At 36.7% G+C, this 23,383-nt stretch overlaps 1 protein-coding gene across 5 annotated transcripts in view; it reads right to left on the bottom strand.

The window, feature by feature from the left end:
- The window catches only part of GAS2 (growth arrest specific 2), a 131,313-nt gene that overhangs the window by 80,260 nt on the left and 27,670 nt on the right, over positions 1–23,383 (bottom strand). For all 5 annotated transcript variants that reach the window (XM_045484796.1, XM_045484793.1, XM_045484795.1 and 2 more), the window contains exon 4: positions 368–509. In XM_045484796.1, coding sequence (XP_045340752.1) covers positions 368–509 — 142 coding nt within the window. The remainder of the gene's footprint in view (positions 1–367; positions 510–23,383) is intronic.

The following is a 23,383-nucleotide window of genomic DNA, read 5'->3' as shown; positions in this document are numbered from 1 at the left end:
TTATGGCTGTAGCAGACATATAGAGCTACTGTTCAAGTCCAGGTTAGAGCCCGGGGGTAAAATTGAAGCCTACGTTTTCCAAATACCCGAATTTTGCATTGTATATACATGATTTTAGCTTGGAAAGAATGGCACTATTCATATTCCTATCTTTTCATGCATAAAGTGACAAACAGTAAAAGGGCATGCATATTTTTCTACCTTCAAAGATTCAAGTTTACAGAAAACTGCAAGTTTACATGAAGTTTTTCAATTAACCTGGGAAATGACCACACAAACAAGTTTTGATAGCTATACAAAGTCTTTGATAGTTATGACAAAGATACATAATAATCTTATCAGCTAAAATTCTGAAGGAAATACATACCCAAACCTTCAGATTCAAACAGACAGGTTTCATCTACCCCTAAATCTCGGCACCAGGATAAGAAATTTGCTGTGTTGTCTCTGGCAAAAAAGGAGCCTGAGGGCGCAGAGGCTTTGCATGGAATCTTCTTCAAAGGCAGACGCTGAAAAAAAAACAAAAAAAAATCTCACTCTGGTGGAAAGTCTGGCAAAGTCATCACAGCAGCACATTAAGTAAACATTTATGTTTTCAACAAAATGTTTTAGAATAACCTCATGTCAATAAATAGGTTAGTGAAGAGCTATAGAAAAGGAAGTGAAATGCACACGACCTTTAGATGCCATTAAGAAACTATAGGGGTGCCTGGGTGGCTCAGTTGGTTAAGTGTCCTACTCTTAATTTCAACTCAGGTATGATCTCACGGTTTGTGAGTCCAAGCCCTGCATCAGGCTCTACACTGACAGTGCAGGGCCCTCTTGGCATTCACAGATCTCTCTCTCTCCTTCTGCCCCTCTCCTCCACTCACTCTCTCTCTCTCTCGAAATAAACTTAAAAAAAAATTCTAAAAAACTGCCCATATAAACAAATCCTTGCCTTTTCTACTATCTAGTAGAAATACACATAAGTCCCTTCCCTGGCTCAGATTGCCTCTTTTCTTTCTCTTGTATTAATTTTTTTTTTGGCTTTATCTTTCATCCAAGTACTCTATCATTACTTCTCACAAATTATTTATAAATGTATTTTCCATTTGTGAAAGAATGAAACACAAATATACTGTATGAAGATAGATAATATGTAATACACAAACCTGCATTCTTATGTGCCTACATACATACACATATATCAATATATTATATTATTAATATTTTACATTATAATATAAAAACAATTCTGGTTGGATTTCTGCTATCTGACCCTGAAACATATTGACATTCTTCTGGGATAAGAAAATTCTTAAGATAAAGGGAGGGTGTGAACCTGGACAGACTTTTTTATTAACAGTCTGTCATAAAATTTTAGCCAGGAAATCTCCACTGGTACCATAACAAGTGTTATAAAGAACTGTGTGGGCTTTCTTTCTTTAATAGAACATAACCAATTTCCATGGCATTCCAGGAAGTCACAGAATGCAATTCTATGTGATGGGAAAGAGTGAACAATGCATTTGCATGGTGGAGGCTACATAGAGCTTTGCCTCAAGGAGAGAAATTCACTTTGTGATTTAAATTCATAAATAAATGTTTCCTCCATTCACTGTAAATGAAAAAATAGAAGCAAAATGTTGCTGATTATTGAGTTCATTTGCAGGAACAGCTATAAAAAAATGAGATAGTGGCCTCAGTAGATTGGTGAAGTCCTGCTAACATCATACTGGAGTTCTTCCTGTCCAAAGATTTTATAGCCACATACCTAAAGCATTCAGTTACTACCTCACTTAAAGTCTGTGTCTGTCCAATCACAAAGGTCTATCTTTTTCTTGCCGACTGAATTTAACTTGGAGGAGACATGATCAAGACTTTTTCACACAAATATGTCTATAGTTATATATTTTAAGCATTACTGCCATATACATAAATCATGTATGGGGCTACTTATGTAGCAATAACCCCTTAACGATTTTGGGTAAGTAATGGTTTTGAAATAAATGATTTTCTTTTTTTTTTTAAGTTTATTTATTGATTTTGAGAGACAGAGAGAGAGAGAGCAGACAGGTGCATGTGCACAGGGTGGGGAAGGGGCAGAGAGAGTGGGAGAGAATCTCAAGTGCAGAGCCTGACGTGGGACTCAATCTCACGAACCATGAGATCGTGATGTGAGTGGAAATCAAGAGTCAGATGCTTAACCAACTGAGCCACCCAGGCATCCCAAAGAAATGATTTTCTATATGAATTGTAAAAATAATCAGAAATAGCATAGTTTAATATTTCCTCTAAAAAATATTCACAACCATCAATCACTACTTATTAAAGTTAAAATATATATATCCTTAAATCTAGCAATTCACTTCGAAGTATATATCCTAAAGATATAATAGCATTTGGGCTTAAAAATATATATACAAGTATATGTTGAACAGAAAATATAGAAACAAGAATATGTCAAAAGAGGGTTGGTTGGTGGAATAATACATAGTATACATACAATGGAATGCAAAGCAATTATTTTTAAAAAGTAAGGAAAAAATGTATGTATATTGAACTATACAGATATTCAGTATGTACTTGAAAATAATTTGCCAACAGATATGTATACCACAGTTTCATTTTATGATTGTGTGTACATGTGTGTATACATACACACACTATATACGGAGAGATACAGATGGCCATATATAAGGTTAAGTTGCATATAAATATGTTGTAGATAAATATGAATATCATACTAACTTAAATAATGTTAGTTTAGGGAAAATTAAAGAATAACATGCATTAAATTGATCGTAATTACCACTGAGGAAGGTGATTGATGCATATAGTTTCATTTACTTCATTACATATTTCCAAACTGAGTAGGATGATTTTAAATGACTTTAACTCTTTTATCAATATTTTCAGATTAAATCGTCGAAATCAGCCAATTGTATCATTCACAGATAAAAGAGGATTTTCTGGGAAAAAAGTCTCTAAGAGATGACTATAAAGTTTTTTATGATGTGACTAAGGCAAAGATCATCTCTAAAGAAAGAACATCTACAGATTCAAACACAGCCACATTAAGATTTACCACCTCAAAAAAAAAAAAAAAAAAAAAAAGATTTACCACCTCTATCCCTGGGTGGGGAAAGAAATAACACGTAAAGCTATTTAAAACATAGGAATGAGTTTTCATATAGGAAGTATAACCTAGAAATTATAAACTATTTGACACAGTTAAGGGCACATTAAGGACATAACGGCTCACAGCTTGTATAGCAGAAAGGAATACGATATCCATATTGCACTCGAGAAGCTAGAGATTGATTTGACACTTAATCTACCAAGGGACACATTTTGAGAGAATACTCACAAGAAACAAGCCCTCAAATATCATTCAGCCTACTCTTGAAGATCTTACAAGGACAAGCACTGAGCACAGAAATGAAAATAGCATTTTTCCCCTATAAGCTTGTAACCTTACAAAGTCATTTACATAACATATACCTGAATGTAAGTTTTATTTAAAATTCATTCATATTTGAAGACATGAAAGTTATTGTAGGCTAAATAAAATGAAAGCTGGCTACTGATACTCCACAACTTGGGAATTTCCAGTGCAAGGAATTCAATAGTAATAGCAATCTAACAAGGTGTTATTTAAGTGATTTATAGGGTGTTTGTTTCTGTTCTGGAGCTGTCAGATTTAGTGCTTCCGTATCACCTGAAGACTTAGGAAACTTCCAATCTCCATCCAGATGAAATGTTTTATTTGGTAAAATTTGAAAAAGTCATCCTCATTGGTCCAAATGGCTAACTAATTGAGCCCTCACACACAGTACCTATAAAGGTCATAACACATAACCAGGAATAAGGATCTCTGTGCACTGGCTAAGAGAAGTAGCATACTTACAGAATCTAATATTCTTCCTGGTTGAACACCACCCCCAAATCAAAGGTCTTTCCAGGGTTACTGTGTCATTTATAATTAAGAGTCCTAGGGCAGAAGTTTGATTTCATTTGAATTACAGAACAAATGATTTAATAATATCAGCCCTCAATCCTTTTGAACTTAAAATTGTTTTTGACATTTTATACCAAAGTATTTATAAAGTTCTGAACACCTTGGCAATTATATCTCTTCCAGTTCTGTGATTTTCTTTCTTTTTTTTTTTTTTTTAATGTTTATTCATTTTTGAGATAGAGAGACAGAGAAAGAGGGACAGGGTGTGAGTGGGACAGGGGCAGAGACAGAGGGAGACACAGAATCCAAAGCAGGCTCCAGGCTCTGAGCTGTCAGCACAGAGCCCAACGCGTGGCTCCAACTCACAAACCACAAGACCATGACCTGGGCTGAAGTCAGATGCTCAACGGACTGAGCCACCCAGGTTCTCCCTGTTATTTTCTTAATTGTTAATTTCTTTAGGTTTTCATGAAAATCCTGGGGTGGGGGTGGGGAACTAACTCTGGATCTCTTCTTTAATATCAGTAAACAAAGTAAAAACTAATAAATTGGATAAAATCGAACTATTTCCTTGCCTAGAAAATCTTGAAGAAGAGTTTTATTACAGAGAACTGCTATAAGTAATTATGGATGTGTACACTTGAAAAGCTGAAAATGGACCATAGATATGGAGAGAAATACTTCTGCCCTAAAGAACTGGAGATTTGAAAGGGAACCTCCCCACATGGCTCATCATATTGTCCATATTAATTTTCCCTTTACTGCTCACCTCTTCAAACAACTCCTACAACATTTAAATTATAGACCATCTCAATTATTTACTGATGTAAGTTTTTCCAGGCAGTGTTGTTACTCATTATGTTCCCCAAACCTGACTGATGAATGGTAAGACTTGCATGAATGCTAAGACTTGACCCCTCAAACTAGATTGGAATCAATGTAGGGCAGGAGCAAAGTTTTTACATCAGAGTTTTTCATTCCCAGGGGGCACATTTCCAGGGGGCCTTTAAAATTCATTAAATTCATAGGATAACTTATACATTACATTATTTCTGTAAACTAAGAAATGTATAACTGAAAAATCAAAGTAACACCTTTGAACTGTTTTTGAAAGTTACTGAATATAGAAGGGTGAGTACAGAATAATCACCACGCTGAACCGAGACTGGGTCAAAATGTAGGCTCACTGACTCACTAGCAAGAGTCATGCTACTGTATCCCAGCCTCCATAGCATGGGATTCGACATTTTGTGTTAGCAAAATGAGAAGTGACTCTCAATCACTGGGATCACATGCAAGTAGTCAACGGGGTGCACATTAATTTTTCTAGTATCGAGTTAAATGTTTATATTTTTTCTTTCAGTGGGATTAACTCAGGATATGTACTCATGGCCCCCAAAATACTTACAGACTGGATGATTAACATACAAAAGAATGGTTTCAATTCCAAAGTGTCTTCCCATTCCCTTCTGGCAACAAACAAGTTAGGTTGCGATAAAAAGAATTTAAATTTACTTCTAAAGGCTTTTAATTTTTTCCATTATCTGCTAGGGCTTTAGAGGCCAAAGTCAGTTATCTCACCTTCTTGGGATGATACTCTGGGCAAATGACTTAATGTTTCAGTGCCTCAGCCTCCTGTTCAAATGCACATAGAAGACAATGCATCTCATCGGGTATACGTGTGTGAATGTGAGTTAAATAATATAATTCGAGTGCAGAAGCAAGTGTTTCATAAAGTTTACTCCACTACCATGGGAGTACCCACTAGTGACGTGGGGCTAGTAAACACTTTGAACTGTGGTGCAACTAGAGAACTAATTTGTCAATTTTGCTTCGTTTTAATCTCTGTGAGATGGTGGATGTTAGCTGAACCTATGATGGATTCATTTTATAATATATGTAAATCCAACCATAACGCTGCATGTCTTAAGCCTAAACACTGATGTATGTCAAGTATTTCTCAATAAAACTGGGAAAATCCATTTAAATTTCAAAAGTCACATGTGGCTTATGGCTATCCTATTAGCACATTCATAATAGAGAAAGGACAGCCACTTTGGGGGTTTGAGGGTCCAATATTTGGCCACTTAACTAGTTTCCTTTGAACTAATACCATTTTCATTTCTTTCAACTACCCTCAAAACCAATAGTTCCCCTGGATATAGTTACATGAGACACACAATTATATTGGTCACCTACAAAGAGTTAACTTATATGCTGCAGAGCTCAACTTGCGTATGTCCTAGTTAAGGTTGTGAGTGTTGTAGCTTCAAAAGGGCAGCGTGATTACATATAGTACTTATAGATCTATTTATAATTCTTACAATAGCCTACACCTAGAGAACCAGAATCTTACTTAGTGCCTTACTTACAAGCAGTACTGACTTATTTATTTTGGTCCGAATCATATGGTGGGTGGGAAAAGAGAGGATTAAAACTGTGAGTGACAACCATGCTTCAGGCACACAAAACTTACTTTCATATACATTATCCTATTTCATTCTTAAAAAAAATGATGCCTTGAATTAGGTAGGTAATAGTTTCTACGTTTTCCAAGATGAAAAAATTGAGCTCATACATAGTTTAAATCAAATTATTCAATCTCTTATACCCATATGCTTCTAACTGTTCTATAATAGCTCACCAATGCTTGGAATTTAATATATTTCAGCAGTTGATTTATTTTCCCATTTTTTGGCCAGGTAACATTAAAATGAAGAATATGTATTCTCTCTCCCCTGTCAAACTAAAAAGAGAATAGAGAATGGCATCTCTGGTCCTCTGCACGCAGAGAACTGAAAATTTAATACTAGTAGTTTAAATAATCCATTCTTCACCAAAGTTTGATTGCGTCTAGTAGACATTTCAGATATAAAACAGAAGACATACATAAAAGAAGATGTGGAAATTGCCAAGAACTAATATCTTTCCTTTTCCAAAGAGTATATAGAATGTACTGTTCAAACACACAGGCAATAAAGTCACTCTTTCCATGATGGAATTAATGTCTCCACTTGTATCCCCTTGTTGCTTTTAGTTTCACTGATATATTTTATGGAAGAAAACCTCTCAATAAAATTATTTGAACATTCACAGTATCAAGGTATCTAAACAGAACTACCAAGTGGCTTTGGAAAGGATGAAACTGTATCCTTTAAGATCAAAATTATTAAAATGAAAAATAGGAGAAACTTTTTCTGGTGCCACCAACCTCTCCTGGGAATTCTGCAATAGGACTTTATGCCTCAGACAGAGTGAGCTATGATTTAGTACGGTCACAACTGAACTCACTGGATTTAACTCAAAATGAACCTCTTCTCTCCTTTCCTTCTCCAGATACATTCTACCCTAGAGAGAACAGGTCTTAGAGCAAAATTTGGTGTAATCTCCACGCTGTATGGCATACAAATATTCACACAAATTTTTAAAATATTTTTTAAAAGGTTTCTCACATCAGAATTCTGGTATACCCAGTAAATCATGAGGAAATCACTTAAATAAATGTAGAAAACATGTTAAGATTTTGAATCATCTGAAATTGAATCATCAGAAATATACTTCTGGCATAACGTCAACTGATGCTGGCAATGAAGTCCAAGCCTAGTGCTCAAACTTCAGGCTGAAAGGATGAGATGGATAATGGAGAGTTAAGATGGAAATGAGTTGAAAACTTGCATCCACACAAAAACCTGCACATGGATATTTATAGCAGTTTTGCTTTATTCATAAATGCCCAAACTTGGAGGCAACCAAGATGCCCTTCAATAGGTGAATGGAACTGCTCTACAAACATCCAGACAATGGAACATTATTCAGTACTAAGAAGACATGAGCTATTGGGACGTCTGGGTAGCTCCATGGATTAAGCATCCGACTTCAGCTCAGGTCATGATCTCACGACTCGTGGGGTTGAGTCCCATGTCGGGCTCTGTGCTGACAGCTCAGAGCATGGAGCCTGCTTCGGATTCTGTGTCTCCCTCTCTCTCTGCCCCTCCCCTGCTCATGCTCTCTCTCTCTCTCTCTCTCTCTCTCTCTCAAAAATAAATAATAAAAACATTAAAAAAGTTAAAAAAAAAAAAAAAAAAAGACATGAGCTATCCAGCCTTAAAAGACATGTCGGAGCCTTAACTGTATATTACTAAGCGAAAGAAGCCAATGTGAAAAGGCTATGTATCGCATGATTCTAATTATATACAAAAGGTAAAACTATGGAAACAGTAAAATAATTAAAGGATAGGGAAAAGGGAAGGATGCATAGGTGATTCACCATGAGATTCATCACATGGGATTTTTAAGACGTGAAACTAACTTTAAAAAAAAATGTTTTTTGAGTTTATTTTGAGGGAGAGAGAGAGAGGGCAAGCATGAGCAGAGGAGGGGCACAGAGAGGGAGAGAGAGAATACCAAGCAGGCTCTGCACTATCAGTGTAGAGCTTGATATGGGCCTTGAACCCACAAACCATGAGATCATGACCTGAGCAGAAATCAAGAGTCAGATACTTGAACAACTGAAACTATTCTGTAAGATACTATAATGGTGGATATACACCATTACACATTTGTGAAAACCCACAGAATTCACAACCAGGAAACTGAATCCTATTATAACCATGGACTTTGAGTGATATTGACGTGTCAATATAGGTTCATTATTTGTAACAAATGTACCATCCAGTTATATGTCCTGCTCAAGAATGTCTTGAATCTAAAACTGCTCTAAAAATTAAAGTATATAAAAAAGTTATTATGTTATTGATAGGTGTTTAAAAGCACCAAATGCTTCACAAAGGAGAAAAAAAACCTTGGTGTTAAACAAACAAAAAAAAAATGCATTGTTTCCATTGTTATGTACATTGTGCCTAATTTTACATATACACCCACATGGGAATCATTATATAAATGCTATGCTACTATGAAAAGCTTCTGTTCTCCGAAATAATTATTTACATATGACCAGATGGAGATTAGCTTCTTAAAAATTTCAAAAGTCTAGTCCTACCCTTTAAAATTCAGTTAACTGGCACAGTTACTAATTCTGAATAGAAATAATTTCATCTGAATCAACTCAAGCAATCATTATTAAATCATAGCTCCACATCAGTTGCAACGGTTGGCACTGCAGACAGAAATACAAAAAAGATAAAGCCGAGGCTGCTTTTCAGAGACCCTCAGTGACTTTGAGAAAAAGACTTTAAAATCATCATTTCTTGTGGCACCTGGGTGGCTCAGTCGGCTAAATGTCCAACATCAACCCAGGTCATGATCTCGGGGTCCGTGAGTTCGAGCCCCACGTCGGGCTCTGTGCTGACAGCTCAGATTCTGGAGCCTCCTTTGGATTCTGTGTCTCCCTCTCTCTCTCTGCACCCACCCCCCCAACCCTGCTCATGTTCTGTCTCTGTCTCAAACTCATCAAAAATAAATAAATAAATAAATAAATACATACATACATACATACATACATAAAATCACTTCTTATGATAAGAAATACAATAGAAGTTTAAGTGTTTAAATAGAAGTTAAAATTTAGCTCTTTGGGAAATTTCAACCTGAATGGGGAGGGGCTGATTGAACATCACGATAGCAAAGCCTCAGAAAGGGGCAGTAATTTACACAATTGAAGGATCTCAAGTGCTCAACAGGCATATAAGGACAGCACTGTCCAGAAAGTGAAACATCGGACAAAGCCTGAACCAGGAGGGCTGCTATGGATGAGCATAAAATGCACGTAGAAGAGAAAATGAGACCGGAAGAGTCAACTGGGTTTGAGTCACAAAAGGTATAATTATACCTTACGAGAATTGCCAATATTATAATCTCAACCAGGGTTACAAACTCAAAGGCCCAGAAGTGGCCAGGCAGATCAAATAAAAGAATGGAGCAGCTAGTTCCCAGAGATTATAAGGAGTGGTGGGGATTGTGGAAAGCTGAAGAACTCATACCAGTGCAGGAGGGGCCGACATATTTATTTAAGTCTAAGACATCACCATAAAAAATACAGTCTCAATGTTGTTAGACATTTCAATTTTTTAGAAGAATTTGGAAATCTAGACATTTTGATGTGCAAACTCCTTGACTCTGAACAATTGAATCTATAGACAGACGCATGTGTTTGCCTGCAGGAAACGATTTTAACATATAAACTAATAAGTAATCCAACTACACATATGCCCTGGAAAAATAGTTATGTTATTTGTTGTCAACAGTGACTTAAAGGACTGAATAAAAACATTTAGATAATTCTACGGAAGTAAAAAATAACTGATTTCTTTTTCTTCTGCCATCTCCATCTTCACAGCTAGAGTACCAAGACTTCAAGAGTCAGGCATCAATCGGAAGAAGAGAAACTTACTCTGTGAACCGGAAAGATTTCACAGAGAAAAAAAAGGGCTGTTGGATACTAGGCAGAGCAGTCCTTCAGATTTCTTAATTATTAATTCACTATAGGAGCTCAAACAAATTGATGATAGTTTCAAACATGCTCTTGAGAATGTATGTTAGTTTTCTGTGTCCCTTCTAAAATTAAGGAATTATATTAAGGAAACAAGCAAGAGAAGTCTTATCAGATGTATCTTGTGACGAAGTTTTGGGATGATTTGGGGTTCATGGGGTTTGGAGCTGACGGCCAAAAAAGAATTCTTGAAGATGTCTTTGGTGCAAAAAGGTGATGTTGATAAAGCACAGAGACAGGACCCATGGGCAGGAAGAGGTGCACTGGGGTTGTGGGAGGGGTGACCATTTAATGGAGTCAGGGAGAAAGGGTTTCAAAAAAACTTTCATATGCTAAAGACTTACTGGAGGCCTAGCTAGTGTCAAGCTGAGGTTGTTTTTCCCTCTAGCAAAGCATTAACATTAAGACAGTAGAAGTTCCTGGACTTTAGGCTATGATGGGATTGCCTTTTTCTGGTAAACTGGTGGAGACTCTTATCTGTTTAACCAGTTGTGTTTTGTTTTGTTTTGTTTTTGTTTTTGTCCTTTCCTGTTTTTGGATAGCCTGGAGTATTCAAGGAGTATCATACGTATCCCATGGCGGGGGGGGGGGGGGGGGGGGGGGGGGGGGGGGGGGGGGGGGGGGGGGGCGGGGTGCTGTTAGCCTGCACTTTGCCCTCAGCTTACCCCCTACCCTCATCATCTTGAATTTTTCATTTCCCACTAACATTTTGTACATTTTAAGACATAATAATTTAAAATGATTGGCAGCAAATTTTGAGTTCACAGAGTCACTGATGCTAATATTTTAGCTAAAACTACTTTTTGGTAGGCATCTCTAAAATATCCAACAAAGAAAAGCATTGTCAAAAGTCCAAGGATTGTTTCCTGAATGGATTCCAGAAAACCCAATTTATTTTAGTGGCTAGCATACTTCCAAACACTTTTTGAGCAAAGAATGACTCTCTCTCTCTCTCTCTCTCTCTCACTTTGTTTTGGTAACTTCACTGCACTACAGATTTTAGGCACACTACAAGTGTTCACCAATAGGGATAGCTCCCTAGACTTTCAGTAAATTTGAATGATGGAAATGTTAAACTTTTAGTAAATCAAAGAGAAAAGGCTTAAGCCTTGAAACTACAACTCATCAGCAATCAGACTGAGTCATCAAGAAGTGAGTTAATCTATTTAACCTTTTGGAACTTCAGATCTATCATTTGTAACATGTTTTGAGAATTAAATAAGATGTTTTGGAAAGTGTCTATCCTAGACCACAGCTTATCTTCGATTAATGTTATTGTTTTTTCAAATATGTGTCTACTTTCAGTTCTTTTTACAAAGAATGCCCTGAGGAGAAGTGAAAAATAGTTACGTCGTCACATCTGTAATTAGGGGAAAAAATTTAAAGCAGAGGCTCTACATTAGTATGGTGATTTAATCACAATTTGTTTTTATCCATCTTCTAATTTCTTTTCATTATTATGTTGTGCATTCATATCTGTTCTCCACATTCCAATTAGAGTAGACTTTTAAAAAGGCAAATTTAGCGTCCCAGTGTTTTTAGGATAAAGCAAAGCTCCTTCTAGTACAGCCTCCACGATTTGTATTAGCCCCACTCCTACCTGCAGACCTAGCAGAGGACCTCAATGCCCCCCACAGGCTCACCAGCCTCTACTCCCACTCTTGATGCTCCCCGTGCTCCCTCCCACCACACAGCCCTGACCCAAGGGTTCTCTCTGTCCTTCCCTTACCTCTTTGCCCAAGTAAGTTTGCCAACTCATTTGCTTATATCTTTTCTTGAGCAGAAATGTAAAGAGTGGTGTGAGATGAGCCCACAGGGCTCATAACTCTTGGATACCCATGAGGGTATATGGCACAGATACCCATGATTTTTCCCCAAACTTTTCTTCCCCTGCTTTTCCAATTGTAAAATAAAGCACCGCCATCCATTTCTTCACATATGAAACCCAATCTCCCTCACCTTTTGGCATATTATTTTGAATTAGAGATACTTGAGAAACAGCCAGAGCAAGAAAGGCGCTCTGACCTTACTTTGTCTCTCAACAAGCAGAGGATAAATCTCCCATGTGAAAGGTACCAGGAGGGAAGACAGCATCCTTATCACCAGAGAATGGGAATTTAGGGCCAAGAAGTCTATGTAAACAAGCTTTATGCTTCTTCTTCACTAATTTACTACTCCAAGTCCAAACCCCTTTGTCTTGTCAATTCTTCACAAATGTATTGTTTCTTTGTCTACAAGCTATAAGAGCTTCCTGCTTTGGTCACTTCTTTGGGTCATATATTTTTATGGGACTCACAAACATGAAATTAAATTTGTTTTCTGTCTGTTAATCTGTCTTGGGTCAGTTTAATTATTAGACTAGCCAATGACCCTAGAAAGGAAGAAGGGAAACATTTTCCATCCCTGTCCCACCAAGTTTCAATAGATCTCAAAACCATGTGCTTCTTTCCAGTACCACTGCTAGCACCTCAGGTTGATGGTCATTATCTCTCTCCTAAGCAGGGCAATAGCTTCCTATGAGAGGTCCTTACTTCCATATTCACCTCTCCCTTCCAACCCATTCACCACACCGCAAATGTCATCTTTTTAAAAGATTTTATCAAGCCCCCGTTTAAAATACTTCAATGGCATAATGTTCTTTTTTTTTTTTAATTTTTTTTTAACATTTATTTATTTTTGAGAGAGAGAGAGAGAGAGAGTTAGAGTGAGTGGGGTAGGGAAAGAGAGAGAAGGAGACACAGAATCCGAAGCAGGCTCCAGGCTCTGAGCTGTCAGCACATAGCCTGACATGGGGCTCGAACCCATGAACAGTGAGATCACTACCTCAGCCAAAGTGGGAAGCTTATTTGTTGTTCTTAACATACGGGCCAACATTCAACAGATTTGGCTCTGGTCTCATTCTGGACACTAATATTACATGCTAGTATCCAAACACTTGCTTTACTTTTAGTTTCTTAAAGTCATCATGCACCTCCACAACTGAGGGCTTTTCCCATGTGCTAGTTTCCATATTTGGAACATTCTAGATCCCCTTTCTGTCTGGCTAATTCCCATTCCTGCTTCAAAATAATATAAAAGTCCTTTCGACAAGACTGCCCTTTCTACAACGTTGCCCTTTTAAAGTTACCATATACTTGGATTTTCCCATACTTACACATCACACAGTTGTAATTCACTGTTAGCTTAACTATTTGCTTAATGTTATTCTTCCTAACCACCTGCTACTCTACAAGGTAGCATATTTTAGGTGTTCAATAAATGTTTTTTGAATAATTGTTTGAATGGCATCAATATAATGGATGGCATGGTGATACAAACTGCTGATATATGTCATTTATTGAACATTTATTTATATCTGTATTCTTACATGTTCGTATTTTATTAACTTAACTAGAATCTAAGCCCTTTGAGAGGGGACAGGAATGTTTTACACTTTTTTTTATTTATCAGTATCTTGAATACAGCACTCAAAACATATCTATCAATTGAAAATTCTAGATCATCTGTGAAAGACTTTATATAGGGAAGTCAGAGAAGGCATCAGCCAAAAGACAACATTTGAACACAGACCTAAAGGGAGTGAGGAGCAAGTCATACACATTTCTGAAGAAAAAATATTCTGAGAAGATAGAAGAGCAATTGCCAAGGCCCTGTGGTAGTTGGGACCTGTTTGTGGGGTTCAAAGACCAAGGAGGTCATTATGACTGCAGCAAAGCAGAGTTTGGGGAAAGTCACATGAAACGAGATCAGATAGTTAGCTAGGAAATTGAGTATGGAGGGCCTTGTATGTAATCATAAAGATTTAGGCTTTTAGTTGAAGTGAGTCATGATGCCAGTAGAGAATTGTCAGCTAAGAAATAGCATGATATGATATAAGTTTTAAATTATTTGATGATTTAATCTATGTTAAAAGTTTACTCTGACAAAGAATAAGTACTTAGTAAAAGCTTACTTTATTATCATATCTCATGGTATTCCGTAAGTCTGAAAAAAAGATCAGATAGCTACTTCTCAAACTTTAAAAAATATTTAAACATAGCAAATATGATAACATAGAACAAAATATGGGGTGGTTCCTCATTTATGATTTTCAATACATACACATGTTTTTTATACATTTGTACATGCATTTATCATATACATACAAATATAGAGATTAATCTTTCCTGTCTTAATCTTCCCACTGTACCTGTGTAAAATCTGTTTATTATGAGTTTTGTATGTCTATAACACTATTCTTCACTAGACTGTGATCATCCAGAATAAGTTCTTGGTCTGGGAAGACCATGAACTTGAGGTGAGCAAAATATTATGTTTATTTTTACTCTCCTCTAATTTTTTTTTTTTTTTTTGAGAAAGAGAGAGAGTGTGAGAGTGGGGGAGAAGGGCAGAGTGAGAGAGAATCTTAAGCAGGCTCCACACTCAGTGCAGAGCCCAATGGGAGGCTTGATCCCATGACCATGAGATCATGACTTAAGCCAAAATTCAGAGTCAGACGCTCAACTGACTGAGTCACCCAGGCTGCCCTCTCCTCTGATTTTCAATATACTTTTATTATGAATGTAATGTCTAGAATGTATACCTGAAATATTAAGTTTACTTTCTCTTGTACTTTAAAACTACAGTATTTTTCAGAACCCTTGTTCACTGTTGGTGGGAATGCAAACTGGTGTAACCACTGTGGAACACAGAATGGAAGTTCCTCAAAAAATTAAAAATATAAGTACCCCTCTGATCTAATGATTTTCAATGTCAATTCAAAAACACAAGAAACAATAAGTGTTGTTAAGGATGTGGAGAAAAAGGAACCCTTATGCACTGTTTGGGAATGCAAACTGGTGTAGCCACTGAGGACCAGTATGGAGTTTCCTCAAATAGTTAAAAATAGAACTCCCCTAAGATCCAGTAATTGCACTACTAGGTATTTACCCAAAGAATACAAAAACAGTAATTTGAAAAGATATATGAACTCCTGTGTTTATTGCTGCATTATTTACAATACCCAAATTATGGAGGCAGCCTCAGTGTCCACTGATAGATAAATAGATGAAACAATGTGGTATATATATACCATGGAATCTTATTACTCAGCCATAAAAGGAATGAAATCTTGTCATTTGCAACAACACGGATGGATCTAGAAGATATAATGGTAAGTGAAATACGCTAGTCAGAGAAAGATAGATACCATATAATTTCAGTCATATGTGAAATTTAAGAAACAAAATAAATGAACAAAGGGGGGAAAAAAGAGGCAACCCAAAAACAAGACTCTTAACTAGAGTGAACCAACTGATGGTTAACAGAGGGGAGGTGGGGGGTGGGGGATGGGTGAAAAATAGTGAAAGGGATTAAATAGTACACTTGTCATGATGAGAACTGAGTAATGGATGGAACTGTTGAATCACTACATGGTACACCTGAAACTAATATAACAATGTATGTTAACTACAATAGAATTGAAATATATTTTTTTAAAAAAACTACAGTATTTTCAAAACCCATGCCAGATTAATAAAAATAAGCAAACACATTGCTTATTTTTTTAGCTTGTGCTTTAATATTTATTTTTAATAATGTAGTAACCATATTTCAAAAAATGTTGATACCCTCTATTTTGTGTTTTATAATCCTTAATGTCATGCATTTAAAAACATGAAAAAGGATCGGCAGGCCTCACCCAATGGTTAAAGAAGGCAGGATACAAAAATAATTGTCTCTGATCTAGAAGGCAGAGTCGGTGACTTATTGGCCTTTATAACACCTAGTACAAAACTGCCTCTCAAGAAATTCCCTAGACTTATTCAGAGTTTAGTCAGTTCACTCCCATTTTAAGATTCCCTTCTTGGGCCACCTGGGGGGCTCAGTCGTTTAAGAGTCCAACTTCAGCTCAGGTCATGATCTTGTGGTTTGTTGAGTTCAAGCCTTGTGTCAGGTTCTGTGATGACAGCTCAGAGCCTGGAGCCTGCTTTGGTTCTGTGTCTCCCTCTCTCTCTCCCCTCCCCTACTCACACTCTGTCTCTCTCAATCTTCCTCCCTCTTTCAAAATTAAATAAACCTTTAAAAAAAAAAAAGATTCCTGGGGCGCCTGGGTGGCTCAGTCAGTTAAGTGTCCGACTTCTGCTCAGGTCGTGATCTCAAAGTTTGTGAGTTCGAGCCCCGCGCTGGGCTCTGTGCTGACAGCTGGGAGCCTGGAGCCTGCTTTGGATTCTGTGTCTCCTCTCTCTGCCCCTCCCCCACTTGTGCTCTGTATCTCTCTAGCAAAAATAAATAAACGTAAAAAGAAAAAAAAGATTCGTTTCTTCCTTTTTACTTCGGAGGTTTCATTCTTGTTAACAATTGTAGATAGAGCTAAGTTCTTTGTTTTGTTTCTATTTTAGTTTTGGCTTCAAGATACAGGAATTGCTGCATTATTACTTCTTACAGGGAGCATCCATTAGACAAACAGCCTGTGGGAAATCAGACATGAGCAGCAAAGCGGTATAAACACAAAACACATACGAGACAGCTCCATGCATGATATGTAATGCATTTTCAAACTGCTAACCAAAACAATGGCAGGTATTCATGTAGGCAGCTCCTAAAAGCTCATACAGTTGGAGAGCTCTACATACTATAAACTCAATTACCTCATCTAGAAAACATTATGCCATTACTCTGCAATGCACCAGTACCACATACCTTGGACCACACACACACACACGGTGAGTACTTACATTTTAAATCATCTAGCAATCCTCAGACATTTTCAAATTAAAAAGGAACATTTTTCCTCGAATTTACAGCCCCTTAAAAATGTTCTTGTTATAAAACCTGTAAATGGTCTGCTTAAAGAAATGGCATGCATATTCATTATTGATTTGTTTAAATGACCAGAATTTCTCCAAAGCATTTAGTAACAGCTCATTTTAAAGTAATTAATTTTCTATTTTCCATATGGTGAGAGTGACTTTTCCTGACATAGTATTCTATATCCACAGTGCTTTGAAACAGCAGTGGCCACAGTCAGTGCTATCAAATATCAGAAAAACAGTTCCCCAGTTACACGCCTTGCCCATGTGCCTGCATGCGGTTAAATGCAGGATGTGAGCCTATAAGTGGAAAAGATGATGTCACTGTGGAAAAATTCGATCAGGTTTACTTTTACGCTCGGGGGCAATGTTCTGCTGATGTTATGAAATTATGTAGATGAAAAATGTGTGTGTGTGTGTGTGTGTGTGTGTGTGTGTGTGTGTACTCCTTCTTCTAAGCCAGATATGTTTTGTTTTTTTTTTCATGCTTTTGGAACTTCAATTCGACAAGTTTTATTTTTAGTCTTATGCTTCGTATGCTTTTAATGCAACCATTATTTACACTACCAAACAATAGCTTACAGTTTTAACTTTTGAGAGGAAAGAACTGCTGAGCAGTTTTGAAGGAGGGCGATTTATCAGCAGATTCACATAAACATATAGCTTCTGAAACCTGGCAAATTTCTAAGTTCAGTGCTGCCACCTTGTCTTTCTCTTCTCCCCCTCACTCTGGAATGTGGAGATTCTTGGCAGGGTACTGAATAGGGCTAGAAATACCCCTTCACATCTCTTAGCTCATCAGAAGCAAACTCCAATAAGAAAAGAAGCTTAGGATTTGGGAAAATGACTCACTCTTGCTCATTAAGAGGTTGGCAACTACTGGTTTAGAACAAACAAGTAGGGAGCCAAATATGATAATGGTAGGGTATATTTTACTCTCTTGTAATTTGAGGGAAATTCTAAAATAATTCTGATTCTTTTCATTTGCTTCTTTATACATAAAAAGAAAACCATCTCAAACATGAGTGTTGTCACAAAGGTTAATTCCATGCTTTGCACCTGGTTATATTCCATTTAGCGAGCCCTGTATGCTTGTCCAAGTAATTTTAAGTATGTAAATCCATAATATCGTTCCACTTCTAATTTCATCATACAGACAATTCAACAAACTTTATACTGTTTTAGGTAATTCCCAAAAAACTTCAGCCCACCTGCTTAGACATTGGCTGTCTTTGCCACCCACCAAAGGAGTTATATATATATATAAGGGAAAGTGGCAATTTCTTCTATGATTTACTGAGGACAACCAAATGAGAATAGTTTAAATTTTGACTCTGTGATAATAAAAGAGGAAAAAGCTGTAATAATAATGTATGGGTAGTAGGAACAATCAAATTAATATACTGAAATCCACTTAAAATCATTGCAGTAGGCTTAAGCACAACAGCCATTCTATTTTATAAAGCAGATATGGTTTTTAATTGGTATACCTTTTGATTTAGAAAGCAGATGAGACACACTCAAAATAAAAATTTTAAACAACTCTGTACATGAAAACTTTTCAATGTATACTACTATATGCTTTAAGTTCTGTTCTAAATTCAGTCACATGATAAATATTGCCTTTCTTTTATTTAAACTGTGGCTGCTTAAAATTAATTCGTTTTCAAATCATTTTGTGAGCTTGATCTCAAAAATCTATATAATACCGCATGCATCTTATTTCTCCCTAATAGGTAGTAAATTCCTTGAGAAGACTGTCTACTTTTACATCACAACCATTATTACCAATGACACATACGCACAGAAATATTCACAGTAAATAATGTCATCTCTTGTTTCTAACAAGAGCTCTTATACTCATCAATCATATATCAACTTTTAAAATAACATATATAAATAGGGGCGCCCGGGTGGCTCAGTCAGTTAGGGGTCTAACTTCGGCTCAGGTCATGACCTGGTCAGTGAGTTGGAGCCCCATGTTGTGCTCTGTGCTGACAGCTCACCCTGGAACCTGCTTCGGATTCTGTGTCTCCCTCTCTCTCTCTGCCCCTCCCTTGCTCACACACTCTCTCTCTCTCTCTCTCTCTCTCTCTCTCACTGTCTCAAAGATAAATAAACATTAAAAAAGAAAAAGAAAAAAAGAAATAGGACTCAGTTATTGTAAAATATTTGTAGTTCATACTATTCTCTATTATTTAAGGTTGTTAAAATGATGAACTTGCTCTGCTCCATGATCATTTTTATCTCCTTTTTGAGTTAACCCTTAGTTAATAAAATAACACATTTTTTTGGAAAGCTGACAGCAGCGTTTATTGCTCGTTGTTCTTACGCACTGGAATTCTCTGACTCCCTCCTGCAGTTTTACAGAAACTGTATTTTTACCTTGGTTGTTAAAGAGTGTTTTGGTAGCTGGCTAATTAGGGCTCTGAAAAGAAACAATGGTTCTTATATTCCCATTTCACTCACCAACTATTTTATTGGACAAAAGGGGCAGTTATTGAGAAAAAGATGCAAAAAAAAAAAAAAAAACCCACCTCCACAGGGATTATATCTTTACAGCTCCTCAGTCATTGAAAGACACAACCCTTAATTACTCTAGTAGTACGTTATTTCAGGTCAAAAGTACCCCTTGAGAACTTAGTCCATGAAAGATCCTAAAATTATTCTTTTTCTTAATTATCAATGATAAGCAAGTTCATAAAGCCATTAGTTATCACTCATCTGATCCTTTTATTATCCTTTTATATTTTATTCAAACCACAGCAAACACTATAAACAGGCCTTGAAAAGTAATCCTTCAATGGAATAAAACATTGGGATATTAACATGCTCATTTTTGTCATCATTTTTACCTTTAGATAATGTTCTGAACTCAAATAATATAACATAGTGTGTGACTACATAATCTCATTTGCAATTAACTTAAATGACCCATCTCCTCCAGAACTTCCTTACTAACTTAGACCTCCATGGTCTATTACTTCACCAATATCTTGTCAGCACTTTTAATGTCCTCAGATCCTTTTTCTTTCCCTGAACCACCCCAAAACTCTCCGATTCCCTGTTTTCCCCATTACTTAAAACGTCAGCTTTGTGCCTTATGATTTTGAACATCAAAGTGTTTGAGTGAAGCAAAACCAGCAGAGGGAGGAATTTCAAACTTGGTGACAAAAGTCTTCGGGTTAAAAATCGAGAATTGCTAAAACCCACTGACAACAGCATTCTGGATCTACAAGTAAATATCTACATTGGCCCATTCATTCATTTATTCATTCATCTAAAAACAGATCTACTGAAGACCTATATGCCAGATTTTATGATAGACCTACATACAAATAAGACATTAACCAAGTTCTCAAGGATCTTAGGGTCTAGTAAAGGGATAAAGGCAAGCAAAAAACTAAGTATAACAATATAGTACAGGTACTCCGACAGATGGGGAAACCATAAATATTAAAAACATCTCTACTTTTCCAAGATCCCTCTACATTTTCTTTAGGAAATATTCCCTATCTCATTTTATTCAGTCTGAGAACACATCAATCAAGGTGAAGCCATGACCTGGTCAGACAGCTGACTGTTCATCACACTAAACAAACTCCCTCTTGCTAACATTTGAAACTTGAGAGAAATGATAAATGGATTTAATAGTTTAATGTTACTGAGCACCCATGTATACTAGGTATTACTCAGTGCTTATGTATATTAAATTTAGCCTCCATAACAACTGATACGTTAGGTACTATTATTAGCTACATGGTTACAAATGAGGATGTTACGGCACAGAGAAATTAAGTAGTTTTCCCAAGCTAATTAACAGTGGAGTTAGGATTTAAACCCAGAAAGTGTGCCTGTTGAGTCCACACAATTAACCACTCTATTCAGCTGAGCTCTCTAAAAGTGTTTAAAATGATTCATTCTAATAATGGTACTCTGAAGTGAATGCCCATGTATCCACGCTTTATAACCTTCAGAGTTGGTATAAATCCTAGGTCCTCCAAAGCCATCGGTTTTTATTTCTTTAGTCTCAGAGAGTAAAGTTCAGGCATTTGGCATTAGAAAACTATGGGATATTTGGAATTGGTGTTAAGGCTAATACTGGAATGGAAAACTAGCATTCTCTTTATGGAGAATAAATTGTTTTTGTGGGCTTTTAAGCTTACACTATTTTGGCATCCTCTTAATGAAAAAGAATACAGGGTTATGAACAAAAACTTAGGGAATTAGATGTTTACTTAGGATAGTAAAATAAGGCCCAACAAACAAACAACTTTTAAAGAGGATAAACACTGGAACCATCAAAGAAAAAGAATATAATATCTTAATCAATTAATTGCCTGACAGAACACTATTTTACTTTTCCTTATAGATTTTGGCTTTATTTATACTTTCTGGTTGCTCCTTCACAAACAGTAACTTGGAAATCTTTTCATAGAGAGAATAGAAAGATAACCCGGTCTTTCTTTTAGCATGATTAAGCAAAACGAAATCTTTTTTAACAGTTTAGAATAATCTTTCAGTCTCATAACTCATTATTAATAAATGCCATAAGTTTTGAAATCTACTAAAATTCTGTTGTCCCACTTAGAGAAATTTATCAAGTTTCTTTTACATGTGAGCTTTTGCATGCAGAATAATTTTCCACAGGATAGTTGTGATAGAAATAATTCAAGTAATATGACTTGCATTTGGTATTGGCTGTTGTCCTTTGCTTAATTCCTGTCCCCTGACCAGTTTTCTGTTTCCAAATGGGACACAGCTAGACATTCTTATCTTGGGAGAGTGGCAGAGACATAAACAGTGGGGGTAAGCTGGGATGAAACAGCAAGCACTCCTTCTCAGGAACTGGGGAAGGTACATGGTGGGTTCCCCTACCTCTGGTATTCTCCTGGACCAGGCTAAGAAAGGACTACGAATTAACCTGGACATTCCTGGTACCATTGCTCTGTTCTTCGAATCTCAGCTAGCCATAGTCAGAGCTGATGATCTCTATCAGGTATCAAAATACTGCAGTCTGGATCAGGATGGAGTTAGATCCCTCTCACAGCATAACTCCTAGCCAACACAGGAATCCCTGGCCAACTGGTTATGTATCTCAACATACATTTAAAATCTTGAGTGCCACTAAGTGTATTATGGCAGGGTTTTTCTTTATTAATGTAATAGACTTGGGGTGTTAGTCTGAGGAGAACAGGATGTAAATTGAGATTTGGCAGAATTAATGCACTTGAACTGCACTAAATAGAATTCGGTGTGCTAACGTGGACAGCCACAGATGATCCCGTTAATAGTCTGCTAGATTTGCTGACACAAGCGTAGATGTGATGCTAGCCCACACTAAATGACAATAAAAGGCCAGAAATCACTTAGTAAAATACAGGGGAAGGAATTCAAACCTTGGAAAAGAAATGCAGCATGCAATTTGTAATGTGGACCTCATCGAAGCAAACTTTTTACAGTGTCACTCAGTGGGGCCCAAAGATGCTCTATTTTTCGCTAAGATATGAAGACAGGTTGGTGAGGAGAGTTCCCTAATTTCCTAATGTGATTCTTCGCTTCAAAGAGAGGATGCTGGTGACAGGAGCTTTCTCTTATTAATGTGAATGGGGATTCTCAGGGTGGCAGAAATACATGGTAGCACTTTCATAGGCAAGGTGGATACGGTTGCTAGCATACAAAGTAGGCCAATCAAATCTCTTAGAATAACCTGCCCCACAGGAGATCTGAATGTGGTTTATTAATCATGAGGCCTTTAGCTGAAAATTGAAAGGCAACTTCCTAAGTTCTTGCGTTGTATAACAGAAACAGCAACAGCAACACAATAAGAGAATCTTTCTGATGGCCGAGTTCTTGGACTACAGCCAATTTATAGACCCAGGACCCATTGAATGAAAGGAGTAATGATCTCAAGTCTTTCCTATAAAGCTTCCTTCTAATCTTTAAAGGGACCTGAAGAGTTTGCTATGCATTAGGGAAAGGGAAATACCTTATGGGGATCAAGTGACAGATGGATTTTGACCTAAGCCTAAGTTACACTATGACTATTATGCCTTTGAACATATAGAAGCTATTTTTACATTTTTCCATGAATATATAATTGGCAAGGATATTCTCAGCAACTTTCATAATTTTTGTTCCCTAACATATGGGATAAAATGTCACAACTTAGAAAAAGTCAGAGATTCATGCTACTATCAG

This window comes from Leopardus geoffroyi, chromosome D1 (genome assembly GCF_018350155.1).
Source record: "Leopardus geoffroyi isolate Oge1 chromosome D1, O.geoffroyi_Oge1_pat1.0, whole genome shotgun sequence".
Lineage (NCBI taxonomy): Eukaryota > Metazoa > Chordata > Mammalia > Carnivora > Felidae > Leopardus > Leopardus geoffroyi.
The sequence above is the reverse complement of the archived record's forward strand: the minus strand, read 5'-3'. Positions and strand labels throughout refer to the sequence as shown.